The sequence below is a fragment of the Peromyscus leucopus genome, chromosome 3 (genome assembly GCF_004664715.2).
Source record: "Peromyscus leucopus breed LL Stock chromosome 3, UCI_PerLeu_2.1, whole genome shotgun sequence".
NCBI lineage: Eukaryota > Metazoa > Chordata > Mammalia > Rodentia > Cricetidae > Peromyscus > Peromyscus leucopus.
The window spans coordinates 49,812,381-49,828,927 of record NC_051065.1 but is presented as its reverse complement, the minus strand read 5'-3'; the positions used below and the strand labels follow the sequence as shown (position 1 = coordinate 49,828,927).

Here is a 16,547-nt window from a genome sequence, read left to right as displayed (position 1 = left end):
AAATCAGGAAACACGGAGGGGAAGGGCCTTTGGGAAGAAGGACAGCATATTCAACAGCTCAGCGGAGCTCTCCCTAGGGAGAGACCTAGTCCACTGCGGTGTGCTAGGAGGAGAGGTCAGAGGCAGGGAAGCGGGGAGGAGGCTGTTCCACCCAGCCAGGAACATCAACTACAATGAAGATGAAATCAGTCAGAGACACTAGTGTCGTGACATCACTCTGTCCTAATCAAACGGACTTGATGGACACAGCGGTAAGGAACACAACCAAGAGACCCAGCGATGGGAATGGACAGAGATTCAAAGTCAGTTTACAGCACGTAACTCTGAGTGCAGCTGGCTCCCCACGGCCACTTGCTGGCCCCTCCTGATCTGGACTGCCCTCTCTCTCTCCTTGATCCACCCTCTACGACTCAGTCTGCCTTCCTAGGCGCCCACCGACTGTCGTGTCTGTGTAGGCATGTACACCCTCACACATCTGCACACGCTCACAGCCAAGGGTTGGGCAACCGCTCCCAAGTCCCAGCTCCCTCGGCAGAACCCGAGCCTCAAACAGAATAATAAGCAGCTGACACACACCCTGTTAGCTACCCTGACAGTCGGTCTCCAACTCCTACAGCCTGCATCCTTAAACTGTGGGCCCTGGAGCATCCCATCAGAGTCACAGAAGTAGAAACTGATACAGCTATGAATATTTATGTAACTTGCCAGCTGTCAGGTTCTATGATTCGGGAGCTACTTAGCAATCTCTCACATACTTCCCATGACGACAGCCTGGGCTTGTGGGCAGAGACGGTGCCTCACATCCTCTGGTGTTCCTCTCCTGGGTCCACAGAGGCCTGCTCATCCTCACAGCGGAAAGCAGCCTCCTCAGGGGAAAAGCAGCAACCCAGGATGACCCAAACAGACTGGCTCCACCCCAGCCATTCCCTCAGAAAGAGGTGAACCCAGAGGATGCTACTGACCAATGATACAGGCCTGCTCTGTCCTGCGGCCAACGATTCTCACACGTCATTTTATGTACTATCTGGGCTTTAAATTTTTTAATTGCATTTATTATTAATTGTATGTGGTGGAGGTAGTGTCACACTTACACTATGTGGGGGTCAGCGGACAAGCTGCAGGAGTTGGTCCCCACCCCCCCCAGCCTCCCCCCCCCCCACCCTCCCCTACCCCCCCACACAGGTCCCAGGGAACCTACCTCAGGTTGTCAGGCTTGACAACAAGTGTCTTTAGTGACTCACCGAGCCATCTTGTTGAGTCCTGTTTTCTCTTCAAAAACAGTTTCTTAGATGTTCTAACACTGTTTTAACCACTTCCTGGTGTCTGAGCTAGGAAAGCCCGGCTCAGTTCTGCCTAGAACTCTACCCTCAGAAATCTGCAAATACTGAGAGATTTGAGAACACTGTGGGTCCAAATGACACTCTTGGTTACTCAGTGACATTGTCCTCTGTCTGACCTGGACTTTCGCCCCTGACTCCGGCTGGTCTGTACTTTTTCTCGGGTGTAGGCAATCCCTTGCTTGCTTCCCCGAGCCACACACAGTTCATCAACCCAAGTGATATATATCTCCAGAGCCTCTCCTCCAGAGCTTCTCCTCCACCTCATGCATACTTTTTTCCATCAAGTGACCAAGTATCCTAAAAATTCATTTCCTCATGGTAATTAGCCAAACACTAATTTTTTTTTAAACCATCTCAAGTCATGTCCATAGACAACTAGGAAAATGAAGTCTGACACTTAAAGAGAATGGCTGAATAGATGCCCATTTCAAGGCCAAAAGATGTCTCCTGGGTTCATGCAGAGAGCGCCTCTTTTCAAGTCTACAGTAGAAATGTCAGTGGCCGAGGGAATCTGATAGTATAGAAGCTGTCGGAGAAGATGTGTCGAGAAAAGGTCATCAGACTCGTGGCCTAGGCTGGACCCAGTGGATCAGCCCCATGGGGAGCCTTCTCTACCATGGCAGGGGGCAGCTGGTTTTTTCCCTCGAGACAGGGACTGCCGCATACTGTGGTCCTGGCTCTCCAGGCCTGTGCCTACTCCGTTCCCCTCTGGATTTTCTCAACTCTAGCCTACTTTTAAGAATCAAGATACGCCGTGCTGATTCCTTCTTCTGTGAGCCATGAAACCTGCACCTGTAAACACTTTTCCCACAGAGCCCTGCCTGTGCCAGCCCCATCTCCCTAACAGGATGACTGTGTCGCCCTCAGGAAAAAACCGGGAGACTGCCAGACACTGCATCTCAACAGCAGCCTTCTCTCCACTTGCTCACATACCCACCCCTGTACCAGCCACTTCCCTCCCCGCCCCAGGAAAGGGGTGACATTCTGTATGCATTGCCCTCTGACCTCTACCTGCCCACCGTGGCCCATATGCACCCCCCCCCTCATGAGCACACACAATGATAAGAGTAACTTTTTTAAAAAACAACAGTCCAAGAAAGTGTCTCTGAGAATCATTTAGAAAGTTAATATTTAACATCAGATCCTGGCACAAATGCAAGATATTAATATACTGTTTATTTGTTTTTTTCTTTTTTCTTTTCCCTTAGAACAAGAAAGCTCAAAGGGTGGAGAAAGAGGAAAGGGTAGCCCACCATGCTGGGCTTAATCTTTTTTTTTTTTTTTTTAATTTTACATGTGTGGGTGTTTTGCCTGCATGTATGTCTATGTGCCACATGTGTGCCTGGTGCCCACAGAGGACAGAAGAGGACACCAGATCCCTGGGACTGAAGTTACAGGCAGTTAAGAGTCATCATGAGGGTGCTGGGAATCGAACCAGGCTCCTGTGCAATAGCAGCCAGTGCTCTTGACCACTGAGCCATCTCCGCAGCCCCCACCGTTGGGATTTAAACAAGGTTCTTGTCTGAAGGCACTGACCTCCTCCCATCAACACTGGAAAGTTAATGAGAAATCGATTTTTAAACCAGAGGCATATCCTAGTTCATGATCAAAGAAGAAGCCGTCAGAAACAAGCCACAGAGAAACAGCATCATCTAAGTAACGATGTTTTCAAGACCACAGGATAGGGTTCAGGTCACAGCAAAGAGGAAAATACAGTGAGAAAATGTCACCCAACATCACAGAACATTACCCTCCAGGCCAGGAGCAACAGAATGCATTCTGTAAGGGGAATTTTCATTTTTTTTGAAACTGTTCCTGTTAAATGTTCAATTACTAAAACAAAACAAAATGACTATCCATACAATCTGTAGCTTTGGGATGCCTGCCTTATTCATTTCCCTCAACAGAGGTTTGGTGTGAACCTCCTATGACCTTCGGCGAAGGCCTGTGCCATGCGACCGGCATGGTGCCCTCTGGGGGAGGGAGGGGGGGTCACATGGACCCGTCTACAGGGTTCATCCCACCAAGCAAGCAAGGCTTGCGAATGAACATCTTCATGGGGGACACCACAGAGCCATGTACTAACGAGGCCCAGACCACGGGAGCCTGACTGGGGTGTGTACACCACCCCTAGGGTTGAGAAGACTCATTAGCTGTGTGGCCCTAAGCAAGCTGGTGAGCCCTGTGAGGCTGTCTTCCCTCGCAGGCCTGGCAGGTGTTCTGTAGGTGAGACAAGAGCGATACTGCCTCCCGCCATGCTTGGATCGGCTCTTCCGGCTCTTCCCGCTCTTCCCGGGGCAGCTCTGGGGTGTGAGTGAGTGTCGTGTGTGGACACCTGCGGACGTGCTCCAGGTCTGAGGAGATGTCGGGTGGCCCGCTCCATTGCTTCTTTTGAGTCAGGGTCTCTCACTGAACTAGCTAGGCTGGCATCCAGCAAGCCCCAGCCATTCTCCTGTCTCCACCCCCCACAGCTCTGGGGTTATTAGTAAAAAGGTTTTTTGATATAAGTGCTAGGTCCCCGAATTCAGGTCCCCACGGCCACCTCATGCTTACTCACCAAGTGCTCTTATCCACTAAATCCTCTCTCTAGTCCCTTGGCCCTGGGATTTCTACAGAAAACCAGAGAAAGAATGTCAAAAGGGAACTTGATCAAAGGCTCAAATGCCAATTAGCAATCAAAGAAATGCAACTGTTATGAAGATGTGTCTTACCTTCGAGCTTGGCAGAGATGAGGGACAGTGACGAGCTGTATTACAGAGGGATGAAACATCGCTCTGACTCATTGCTAGAGATAATGTGGATTGCTTCAACTTTTCTAGAGAGCAATTTGGCAGGGCGCATCAAAATTTAATGTGTGCACACTGACTAGGCCAATGAGTCTATTTCTGGGAATTTATCCTACAGAAGTTATTAGAAAAGTGTGTAAAGATGCATGTACAGTAGTAACGCTCAAGAGTTTAAAGCAATAAATTACAACCCGTTAACCTGGTTAACTGCAGCAGAGAACATCCACAGCACCGAATAAACTGGCCTGTGGTGTAGACCCACACTTCCTGACAACACAAAGATCCCACAATGGAGTGTGAAATGAAAAAATGCAAAGTGCCAAACATGTCGGGTATGATACGACCACTCTGCATGTGTGTTCATGTGTGCTTGTATGTGTGAAAAAGAGAGACGCCAAAATGCCACAGCATTTATCTGGAGTAGTAGGATGTGAGGTGATTTTTGCTTGCTAATTTGTAACTCTTCCAAACCATCTGAATGCCTCAATGTGTAGCACATTTTACACTGTAAGTCCGCCATTTGATGACAGCCCTGTTAGGATCCTCCACAGCCAGGACCCACTTCCTCTCACACCTAATCCTTCATCCTGCCACCTCCACACTTCACACTGGGCCTCCTCTGAGGCCCAGGCTTGGATGACTTCCTGCCGTAAGGCCTTTGCACGGCCGTGTCCTCTGCGGGGAACACTGTGCCCTGAAAGACCTTCTGGGCTCACTCACCCTCTGCCTCCTTCAGCTTTTAGTGCAAACAACACTGTCATGGGCTGAACCGAAAAATTCCCACAAAGTCCTAGCTCCAAGAACCTCAGAGTATGACCTCATGTGGAAACAGGTCTCCACAGATATACTGATTAATATGAGATCAGACATGAGTAAGTGAGCCCCCGATCCATGGTGACCATCTTACAAAGAGGTAAAAATTTGAAAAGACGCACAGGGAAGATGGAGCGATACGGCCAAAAGTCAGAAACTGCCACGGCGACCAGCGGGACCTGGAACAGATCCAGCTTCGGCACCTTCAGTGGGGTCGTGGCGACACCGATGATCGCCAACTACAGAGCATCACGTCTGCCGTTTGAGCCCTCCAGGGGCGGCACTTTGGCCGCCATAGCACACTAACTCAGGCACCGTGCGGTGGGGCTCCCTACCACCCCACGCTGAATCTCTTACATCCTCTCCTGCTTCGATCCACCTGCCGAGGAGACCCACCACCTAGTCACGTGTGGTACAGCCGGAGGGCCCAGCACACAGGGAGATACGCTACAAACATGGGCAAAGGACACAGAACCAAAACACTGAGCAAAGCAAGCCTGTGCTGCGGGAGACAGGACACTGTGGTCTAGTGGATGGGACTGAGGAAAAAAAAACGACAGACACAGAGGTGGGGACAGTGTGGGGTGCAGAACAAAGCGGGCAGGAACTCGGGAGCGATGAAAGCATTCCTGCCGGAGAATCGACTCTTCTGACGTGTGGGAGCTGAGAAGAGATCAGCAGGAAGGGAAGGAACTGTAGATAACATCTGAGATAAGAATGTTCTAGACAGAAGGAACAGCGAGTACTAATTATTGCAACCAAGGCATATTGTTTTTATAATCAGGGAGGGGAACCAAGAACGCTATTGTAACTCTCAAAACACATAAAAACATGGAAAAGCCCAGTTCCGAGGGCTGCGAAGAACAGTGAGATTTTTACAATTTTTTTACACTATTTGGAGGCAGGAGAATCACTTAGGTTCGAGAGTGTAGCAAAACTCTATCAAAGAGAGAGAGAGAGAGAGAGAGAGAGAGAGAAGAGAAGAGAAGAGGGGAGGGGAGGGGAGGGAGGAGGGGAGGGGAGGGGAGGAAGGGAAGGAAGGAAGAAAAGGAAAAAAAAAAAAAAAAAAAGAAAAAAGAAAAAAAAAAAAAAAAAAAAGAAAAAAAAAGGAGAAAAATGTTTTTTACGATTCTATTCCACCTCTATGCAGGCCCAGCATGAAAATGCCAACCCTTCCGTCCAGCTGCCCTGCCCAGCCAACAGTGGCCCAGGAAAAAGAGCCCTCAACCTCAATCAACAACCTAAAGTGGGAAGGGAGGAGAGGGCAGGTCAAGTGAGCCAAGGCAGTCAGTCCTGAGGTAGAGCAGCCTGGAGATCTTTGCTAGTGCCACCCGATCCAGGGAAACCTTGTTACCACTGCCCTGGCCATCCGCAGCTGACGTGTCCCCCACACCCATCACCTGACTCTGACTGGGGTTCCCGAGGCCACCTCCCGCTCGCTTAGACCCCAGAGGCCCGGTTCGAGGGTCACTCCTGCGTCCCTAACAACCAGGCCCCAATCCACCACTGTCACTTTTTAAACAACCCATTTCCTAAACCCTTCCCCTTAGGAAAGGGACACTCAGTAACTACACAACTCTCTAGGCTCCGCCTCCCAAGCCCGTGCAACTACCACCCTTCAGACTGACTCCAAAACCTCCTCTACACCCAGCACCTCGCCTAAGGAGAACTGTCCAGCATCTGTGCATCTGACCTTCCACCCTTGGCCAGTGTCACTCAGAGCTTCTCGAGGCCCATCCAAGTGATAGTGTGCCACAACTTCCTCCCTCTCGGGAGCCGGAGACACACCCACTCGTCACCACTGGCTCCCTATCTGCAAGGGTTTCTATAATCCTGATCAGCTAGCCCACTTGACTCCAGTCCACACAGCTTAGGAAATCATGACTGGCCATACTGGTCCCCTGTTGAGAAGCTCCGAGCAGGAGCAGACCTCTGACCACATCCAGCCAGACACCAGCTCAGCCTGCTACCCTCCACTTCCCCAGAAAGCTGGGCTGGGCTTTTACACCAACGTAAGGACTCCCCCACTAATTAGGGAGCCACCAAAAATCTTTGAAACGCACCCAAGCTCATCAAGAAACTGCCTAGGCTAAAGCTTCCAAACCTCAGGGAACACACAAATTATGTGAAGATGCCTAAAAGGTAGCTAGCTCACTCAGGAGGCTGGCGATGGGGGAGGATCTCTTTGACTTGGTCTTAGGTCTTACGTAGCCCAGGCTGGCCTCTAGCTCCCGGTATCCCTAGGGCTGACCTTGAACTCCTGACCCCCTGCTTCCACCTCCTGAGGGCTGGGGTCCCAGCAACAGTCCCGCTGAGCCTCTGCCTTTCTGACAGGCTCTCAGGTCATGCTGATGCTGCTTGTTTCGGGGACCACACTGGAGTCGAGAGCCCTGGGCTTTGCCCAAGTTCTCTAAAGCTGACTCTGGAAGACCATTTGTTCCGGATGTTTTCAGCTCCGCCCCCCCAACTCTCCCCCCCACCCCACCCCCACACACACCCTTTGAAAGCTCCCCAGCATTTTAAAACAGACCTTCAGACTGTCTGGCTCCAAAGCTAATCCCCCGCACCCAAAATGCTAAATGATGAAGGGCTCTTTTCCACAGGCCCAAACAAGAGGAGCCAAAACAAGGCCTCAGCAAGAGTTTCCTAATGACGGCTGTGAACGGCCAGCCTACCACAGGAAACGCGGCCTCCCCACTAGCCCAACTCAGGGCCACCGCCACCTGCTCATTCCCCACCAAGCCTCTGGTGGGATGAGCAGAGTGTCCACCTGGCCTCCGACCAAGACTGTCCTTCCAACTCCCTGCCTGGCATGTCCTTCGTTCTTCTCCTGTGGAAAGCAGTGGCATCTTCTCAGCTCCCAGTTCCACCTCCGCTCACCCTCCTCTCGTCACCTCCCTCCCTCCATGAACAGTCACTCACTGGAGGCATCTCTGCCTCCAGAGCTAGCTGCTTGGGTCTCCTCCGTATCCCTCCTCTCTAGAATTTCTATGAATTTCTTCGTGCTCGCCCTGGCTCCTGTCCCTCCCAAACATGAGCAAATACACTCCTGCCCTCTCTGCCTCCCCGCCCAGCAACATCTGTCTCCTCCAGCCCCAAGACTGGCTCAGTGTCTGTTTCAGCTCTTCAACTTCTTACTGTCACATTTCATCTCTGGAGCATACACAGCAAGCATGCAAAGCAGTAGACATTCGCCCCCCGAAGACCTGGCCCTCTCCAACACTGCCGTTCCCCTGGGTTGAGAAATAGCCTCATGGAAGCTGGGTATCCATCTGGGGAAGACAGAATTCACGCTCCACATCCATCCCTCTACCTCTTTTACTAGCCATGTTGGGCCACTGCCGCCCCAGGACGCAGAATTCCATCACCCACGGTATCCAACACAGTTAACAGCAGCCAGAACATGAGCACTGTCTAAAAGAAGTAGTACTAGTCTAGTAAGTTTAAGGGCAAAGGATCCGGACAGAAAGTTCTCAAGACATAAAAACAGTCAAAGGTCTATTAAAAAAAATGCTCATCATCAGTAATCATTGGGGTAACGCAAGATAAAACTGTGCGGAGAGACATCACTTCACACTTGTTCATGGCTGTCAAGGAGACTAAAGCAGAGTCCTAGGGGCGGCCACTGTACTGAGCGTTGCCTTTAGTCACCGACTATGGAAAGCTGAGGGAGCAGGAGCTGAGAGAAAAGTCCTGAGGGAGGACAGAGGCCCGGGCACCAGGAGGCTGGAGTGGAAGCATCACCTCCACACCCGGGGCCTCTCAAACCTGAACTGTGGGGTGCACAATACCTTAGGAACCTGGCAACTCTGGATTTCAATTCAGAATGTCTAGGGTGGGACTGTGCAAACCGCATCTACCTGGAGCTGCTGCTGCTGCTGCTGCGGCAGGGACGCGAACCACAGTGAGAGGAGCATGAATCTTCACCAATGACAACAGACGCTGAAAACTTACAGGCCACGGCCCTGGGAAGCTACAACACCGTCAACAGAGATGGGAGAAACGGGAACATGCTAGGCAATTGCTGTACCACTGAGCTACATCCCCAGCCTCACACAAGCCCTGCCTTTTTTTCCCCCCACTTTCCCCCATCTTTGGTAGACTTTATTGATTTACTATTTATTCATTTTGTTTGAGTGTGTGCACGTGGGTGGGCAAATTTCAAGAGTCAGTTCTCTCCTTCCACTATGTGGGTTCCAGGTCGTCAGGCTTGGCAGCAAGCACCCTCTTGCTAAGCCATAATGCTCCACCCTTGTTTCAGTTTTACTTTGCTGGGGTCCCACTTATTTACCAGGTTACTGTCACTCAAACTGTCTATTCTCCTGCCTCAGCCTCCTGAGAAAACTGTGATTACAGGAGTGACAACCAGCAGACAGTTTTTAAAAAAACTGAGATTTGGGGGTAGGGTGCTTGCCTAGCATGAAGCCCTGGGTTTAATCCCAGCACCATAGAAACCAGGCATGGTGATGCATGCCTGTAATCTCAGCACTTGGGAGGTAGAGGCAAGAGATCAGAAGTTCAGGGCCATTCCCAACTACATATGAAGTAAGCAGTCAGCCTGAGATATGTGAGACCCTGTTGTTTATGCGACAAGAGAGAAATCTGTCTGTCTTTAGCAGATCATTGGCCTGGCATATCTAACGGACAAAGATAGAAACAGGCTGGTTGCATCTATACATTCCAAGGCATCCAAGATAGCCAAAAGGGAACTTTAACTCTGTACCACTGGTGTAGACAAGGCTACGTGTCTGTGGTCCCACGGTAAGTTGTGGACAGAAGGGTATACACCCTGGGTTCCTAATCAGTCCAGCAGCCCTGCCACCTAAGCACACATCAAAGTTTGGCGGTCAGACTTGCAAACAGATGCCGCCAGTCAGAATGCCATCTTCCTCTCTAGGAAAAGCCACCTGGTGTAATTATAACCACTGTAATTAGCTGCTGCTACCACCCAGGGCACACAGAAAACCCCTGCTCCCGGGTCCCTGGTGACTTTTAACAGCTCCCTGGTGGGCCTCTACTTTCAGGCTGGAGGAAGGTACTTCCTGACAAAGACTATAGCTGCAGCGCCCAAAGCTGGGCGGGAGACCCGACGCAGAGCCCTGTGACCCAGGGGAGACCAAAAGCGGCAAGAGAAAAACCAAAACCGACTTCAACAGAACGGTTTGATTCAGATGTTCTCGTGGTCAAAAGACAGCTGTGGGGCTGGAGAGATGGCTCAGCCTGAAGAGCTCCCTGCTGCACTTGCAGAGGACAGGAGTTCAAATCCCAGGACCTACATGGTGGCTCACAAGTGCCTGGAACTCCAGTTGCAGGGGGTCCGATGCCCTCCTGTCATCATAGGCACCTGTACACATACACGCGGGCACACGTACACTTAAAACGCATAAATGAAACTAAAATAAAAGGGACAACCATAAGACATAAAACATCTGTCTCTATTAATAGCCATGTGATGGGTCTGCACTATTTAGGAAAACAGTTCCAAAGTATTAAATCCCTACAGATAGGCTTTAAATTGTTATGATAAAGATCCCCTAGACACTACCAAAAGATCAGAATTTAGGGGAAGATGAGCTCCAGAAATCTAAATCCCTTCGTTGTTTTGGGTTCTGTTCCTGTTTGTTTGAAGAAAAGTCTCACCATGTAGACCAGGCTGGCCTCAAACTCAAGGTCCCCCAGCTTCTACTCCCAAGTGCTGGGTATTCAAGGCTTGCACTCTGTTTCAGAAGTTTAAACTCTCCACAAGCATTCCCCAACCCCAAGTAACAAGGTGCAGGAGATCTGGGAATCACACTTCGAACACATTTTAAGTCCTTGTTCACAATTTTAAACTAGGTCTTACAAATGTTCACCCTGAAATGACCAGTCGCTCATTAAGACAGATAAAAATTAAACAAGCCATAGCACAAATGCATGGGGAAAAGTTACACAAAGAAAACGCTACCAGATTTTGCTCATCACCATAACTGCACACTTCTGTGTCTCAAAATTACATAAAAGAGGGGCCAGTGAGATGAGTCAGCAGGGACAGGCACTGGGCACTGGAGCCAGGCACCCTGAGTTTGAGCCCCGGAACCCATGTACAACCGGAAAAAGCAACTGAACCAAGTTGTCCTCTGACCTCTACACGCTCACCATGGCACACACAAGCACATCCGCACACATCCAAACATACGAACTTTTTTTTTCAATCATGCAAAATGTAAGAGAAGAGGCTGAGACATGGTCCAGATGGTGGGGTGCTTGTCTAGCATGCGCAAAGCCCTGGGCTTAATCACTACCGTGTATAAAATGGGATGCCATGTTTAACAACCACCATGTATGAGATGGGGTGCTGTGTTTAACCACCACCATGTATAAAATGGGGTGCCATGTTTAATCACCAGCATGTATGAGATGGGGTACTGTGTTTTACCACCACCATGTATAAAATGGGGTGCCATGTTTAATCACCAGCATGTATGAGATGGGGTGCCATGTTTAACCACCACCATGTATAAGATGAGGTGCCATGTTTAACCACCAGCATGTATAAGATGGGGTGCCATGTTTAACCACCACCATGTATAAGATGGGGTACCGTGACACCTGTAATTCCAGCATTGGGAAGGTGGAGGCAGGAGGATCAGGACTTCAAGGTCATCATCAGCTACACACTGAGTTTGAGCCCAGGCAGAGTTATATGAGACCCTGCCTCAAAAATCAATTAGTTGATTAATTACATGTAAACGAAAACACATTGGAAGGGGAAATATGATAGTGGTAACAATGAAGAAATTCAAATAATACAAATACAAAATAAAAATCGAACACTAAAGAAATGTAAAAGGTGAAAATTAAAATAACGTATTACAAATTTAGGTAACAAAAGTGTTTAAAAATAATCAAAGGAACCAGGCATGATGCTGCACACCTTTAATCCCAACACTGGCTAGGCAGAGGTAAAAGAATCTTTGTGAGTTCGAGCTAGCCTGGTCCACATAGTGGGACCCAGGACATCTGGGACTACATAGAGAGATGCTGTCTCAAAAAATAAAAATAAAAAATAAAAACAAAATAAATAATCAATGAATATAATGATGGACATCAAGTCTATAACCTTCTAGGTTTGTTTGTTTCTAGCATTACAGTGTTCAGAAAACTGATTCATTCAGCAACTACATCCTGAGCACCTTCAAAGTAAGCCACACTCCAAGCAAAACACACGGGAAGCCAGCCAGGCACATACAACAGTTTAATCACATTATCATTCCCACTCTACAAATACATGCATAAAAATAAAGACCCATATACACGGAAAAACAGAGAGAGGAGCAAAGACGTATCTGTATAGATAATCACCATGACATTCACCGCAGCTTGCCCGGTTGGTGGTGGCCCACACCTTTAATCCCAGAACTCAGAAGGCAGAGGCAAGAGGATCTCTGTGAGTCTGAGGCCAGCCTGGCCTACAGAGTGAGTTCTAAGGCAGTCAGAGCTACACAGAGAAACCCGTCTCAAACAACAACAACAAAACAAAACATACAAAAAAAATATGGCAGCTCAAAAAAACTTTATTAAAAAAGAAAATTGAGCATGAGTAGAAACAACAAATACAATTACACATATAATTTCTCACTTTAGAGATAGTAACAACAAAAGAGGACTAGGCATGGTGGCACACATCTGTAATCCCAGCACACAAGAGGCAAAGCAGCAGAGCTGTCACGAGTTCAAAACTAGCCCGGTCCACACAGTAAGGCCTGGGTTTTATAGCAAAACTCTGTCTCAAAAAGAAACCAAACCTAAACCATTTACAGTGCTACCCGTGGGCTGTGTGGATGAGCCACCCTCCTGTCCTTTCTGGTCCTGGGGACTGAACCCAGGACCATGCATGCTACCCAACGCCACCACTAAGTCACAACCCAAGTCCTTAGTGACTGTTTTCTGCCCCTTTCATTAATTTCTAGGTTCTGCCACGCTGTCAATTCCATGATGATTATAGTTCTTAAACAGACTTGTCTCTGTATAAGGAATGGGGTGCCATTCTCTCCTTCCCCATTGTGTTGGCTGGCTACCTAAAAGCACTACATTCAAAGTAAGTCCCCAGGCATTTTCAGATTGTTTTCCACAACAGTGAAGTCCGAACCTAACCTACAAATGTTTTCTTTAAAAAGAAAAAAAAAAAAATCGTGCATTTAAAACGCGAAAGGAAATAGAAATTGGCAATGGAGCAATACAGCACAGAGAGATCTCACTGAAGACTGTAATAAGGGAAATCAACTCCACTGAACCAAAGAGAAAGTTACTGAAGGGGGGGGCTTATCATCCCCAATACAGGAGGGACTGCAGCCTCCCAGAGGAACGGCAGACAGGATTAAGGACCCCCTGCACCCTTAGGACAGCCCTCAGCAAAGTCTCTCTGCCCACACTGCTATTGAAGGTACATCACTAAGATGAGATCCTGGTACCACTGCGTCCCAGGATCAACAGCCACTGGCCATGCCCAGGCATCCCACAAGCCACCTAAGCACCTTACCAAGCCACCCTCCACCAAGCTGGTTTCCCAGAGCCTGCAATCGGGTCACCATCAAGAGGTCATCCCTGAAGACCCTCCACCTAGCAGTTCACTCAGACTGGGTACATACATCCACACTTGGGTCTACCCTTGCTGACATAACAGCTTTGTTTGCAGTTGGGTCCCCGAGGCCAGGCCCCTGAAGCTGGATGCTATGCACACTGGATCTCACTCTGTGCTCCTGCCCAGAAGCAGCTGTGCCAACTAGAGAGGCCTAGTGAGCAAATTAGTGAAAGGATGATGTCTCTGCCTCTGCGACGTCAGCTCTAGAAGAGACATGTCACTTCAAGTCTCCGGGTTGGGTATTTGAATTGGGGTGGCCAGGGAACAGAAAAGGACTTCTAAGGAAGGGTGAAGCGGTGTCGACCAACCTACCGTCAACTTTAAATTTAGCAAAATAACTTTATCTTCTCCAACCTCCCTAGAAGAGTCAGAGGACAATGTGCATGTGGGAAGTCGTTGGGGCCCCAGAAGCTAAGTATACCATAGCCTGAAGGCAGACTCTCCTGGACACCTGCTAAGGCCCTCCTCCGTAAGGTAGGGGTCCTAAAGCCTAAGCCCCGATGTGACTAGGTCACATCCATAAAATGCAGCACCTGGCACACACGTCAGTGGAAACAATGAGCGAGCTAGGTCCCATGATGGACAACTCCAGCAGACTCCACCTTTCTCTGCTGACTAAAGACGACAGCACTCTAAAGGACTGACTCCTCTGAACTCTGGACTGCAGCTCTCATGGAGTGAGACGGAGACAGGAGGAGGCTGGGAGTTTAGGCCAAGTTTCTGCACCCAGTGTACCCGGTCTAAGAGACCCACTCTGTCAACCTCGCCTCTGGTGCGGTTCCCTGAGGCAGGATTCCCCCAGCTAAAGGAAACCTCTGGAGACGTCAGCTGTGAACCCTGTCTGTGGGTCAAGAACAGTGAAAGGAATGGGTGGATACTGCAGTTCCTGTCTTCATCCAACCTGTGACCTTGAGGAGCCGTTTCTGCCTCAATTTCCTCCCCAGTGAGTGAAGCAGTCTCATCTACGTTCCCTGAAGTCCCTTCCCGGATTCTACCCCACCATCCGCTTCTTCGTGGGGCTGGTTCTGACGCCCACAATCAGGCCTAGGGACACCTTCAAATGTGTCCCACTTCCTCCCAGCCACTTGGCAGTCCTCTGGCCCTGCTCCCACAAGCAGGGAGGGTTTTGAGCTGCTTTCACGGCTTTTCTGGTTTTCCTGTGCAGTGTGAAGAAGCTTTCCACCTTCCCTTTCCTACCCACAAAGTAGCCAAGCATGCGTGTGCTGGGGCAATCACCGGCTTGCCTGTGTGTCACCACGGAGATGGTCTCCAGGCCATCCTTCCAATGCACACTCAGGGCGGACAAATAAACATTTCAGAGAAACAACATGAAATTAAATCATTTCCTCAACAAACAAAACCCACCCACACGCCTCATAAATCATGTCTCTTAATCCCATGCTGATGAACAGTCACTAAATTGCATCTATTGTAAAAACCAACCATGACTCCTTTCATGCCCTGACACTTCAGACTCAAAATATTTTCACACTCCATTGTAATGCCTTTGTAGAGGCAATACCAATAGCTAGTTCCCTGGAAAGATCCATGGCCAGGGCGCTTTCCAAGAGATTTTTTTCTTTGAATGTTCTTTGTGTCCTGGCGCACTGGGGGACACGGCCAGCTTGCCTGCATCTGGGGGAACACTGGCTGGCTGTTCATGGCAATGCACAACTGCTTTACAGCACACACCAGATGCAGCCCTTTGCCCCAACAATAAAAGTATCCCAAAACATTCGCTACGCCACATTCACACAGCTGTGCACAAACACAATTCCAGTGCCTGCATTTTGCAAAGGGGAAAAAAGAAAATAGGCTTCTTCAGAGCAGAAACCACCAGACCCGCCTCGGGCAACATGGTTCACGGAAGGCTAGGTTGCAGACCTTTTTAGCAAGACCGGTCAGGAACCACTCTCTCTTTTCCTTTGCATCTATTCATTTCCTCCAGCCTTCATTTGCTGGGCCCAGGAAGAATAGAAAAGCATCTCCAGCAAGGAGGGCGAGGGAGCGGTGGAGAATAAAAGAGGATGGGCGGGGGGGGGGCGGGGGGGGGGAGACAGAGGGTGGCGAGCGCGGCAGCGAAGGCGGGCAGGGTGGCGGCCGCGTCCCGGGGGGCTCGGCGAAGCTTACCTGGGGCGCACGAGGCCGGCCGGGCGAGCAGCAGCAGCCAGAGGCCGGGGAGCAGCAGCCCCGGGCGGCGGTGGCGGGAGGAAGGCCCGCGGCCGCTCCGCCCGGCACCAGCGCAACCTTGGCGCGGGGCTCCCGCTCCATGGCCACGCGTCGGCTCCCGGCACACCGGCCTCGCGGCGTGGGCGCGCTCGGGCCCGGGACGCGGGCGGCCGCTGCGGCGAGGACTGGGAGCCGCGCACCGGCGCGCAGCGAGGCCGGCGAGGCGGGGGCGGGCCGGGCCGGATCCGCGGACTGGGGCCGCTGCACGCCGGCCGCGCCGCTCCGCCCCCTCCCGAGCCTCGCAGCCGCTGCCGGGCAACGCACGGCCCCGCGCGGGAGGCGAGCACCACCTCCGGCCGGCCCGGCGCCTGCCTGCGGGCAGCCCGGCGGAGGGCGCGGCGGGTCCCGGGCCCCGCCCTCCCCCAAGACCCGCCTCCTCGGAGGGCGCGCGGGACGGCGCCGCCCCGCACTCGCACAGCACGGAGGAGGCTCTGGAGGGAGAGTCGGAAACCCGGAGATGCTGGCGATCGCTCCTCCTGAGCCGCCCATGCGGAGCGGGCAGCAGGTGTGTATGCGGGGCGGCCAAGGTCCCGGGCAGCCACCGGGCTGCAGAGCGGACAAAGCCGAAAGAAGTCGGGCTCTCTTCCCCCGAGCCCGGGTACAGGAAAGGGCTGGGGAGGGGGCGCACACAGCTCTGCCCATCCTTTGCCCTTCTAGAGCTCTGCCACCTTGCGAAGGTGGGTCTTTGGAGACACCTGGGCCTACTGCCCTGAGCTTAGTAATCTTCAGAAAGGAGCTGCTGAGCCCCAGACACTCACA

At 50.9% G+C, this 16,547-nt stretch overlaps 1 protein-coding gene across 1 annotated transcript in view; it reads right to left on the bottom strand.

The window, feature by feature from the left end:
- Kiaa1549 (KIAA1549 ortholog) overlaps positions 1-16,134 on the bottom strand; it is a gene marked incomplete at its 5' end in the record, with an annotated part of 128,265 nt that extends 112,131 nt beyond the window's left edge. Inside the window, one exon of the mRNA XM_037204298.1 lies at positions 15,690-16,134. Coding sequence (XP_037060193.1) covers positions 15,690-16,134 — 445 coding nt within the window. The remainder of the gene's footprint in view (positions 1-15,689) is intronic.
- Between the last annotated feature and the right edge of the window lie 413 nt (positions 16,135-16,547).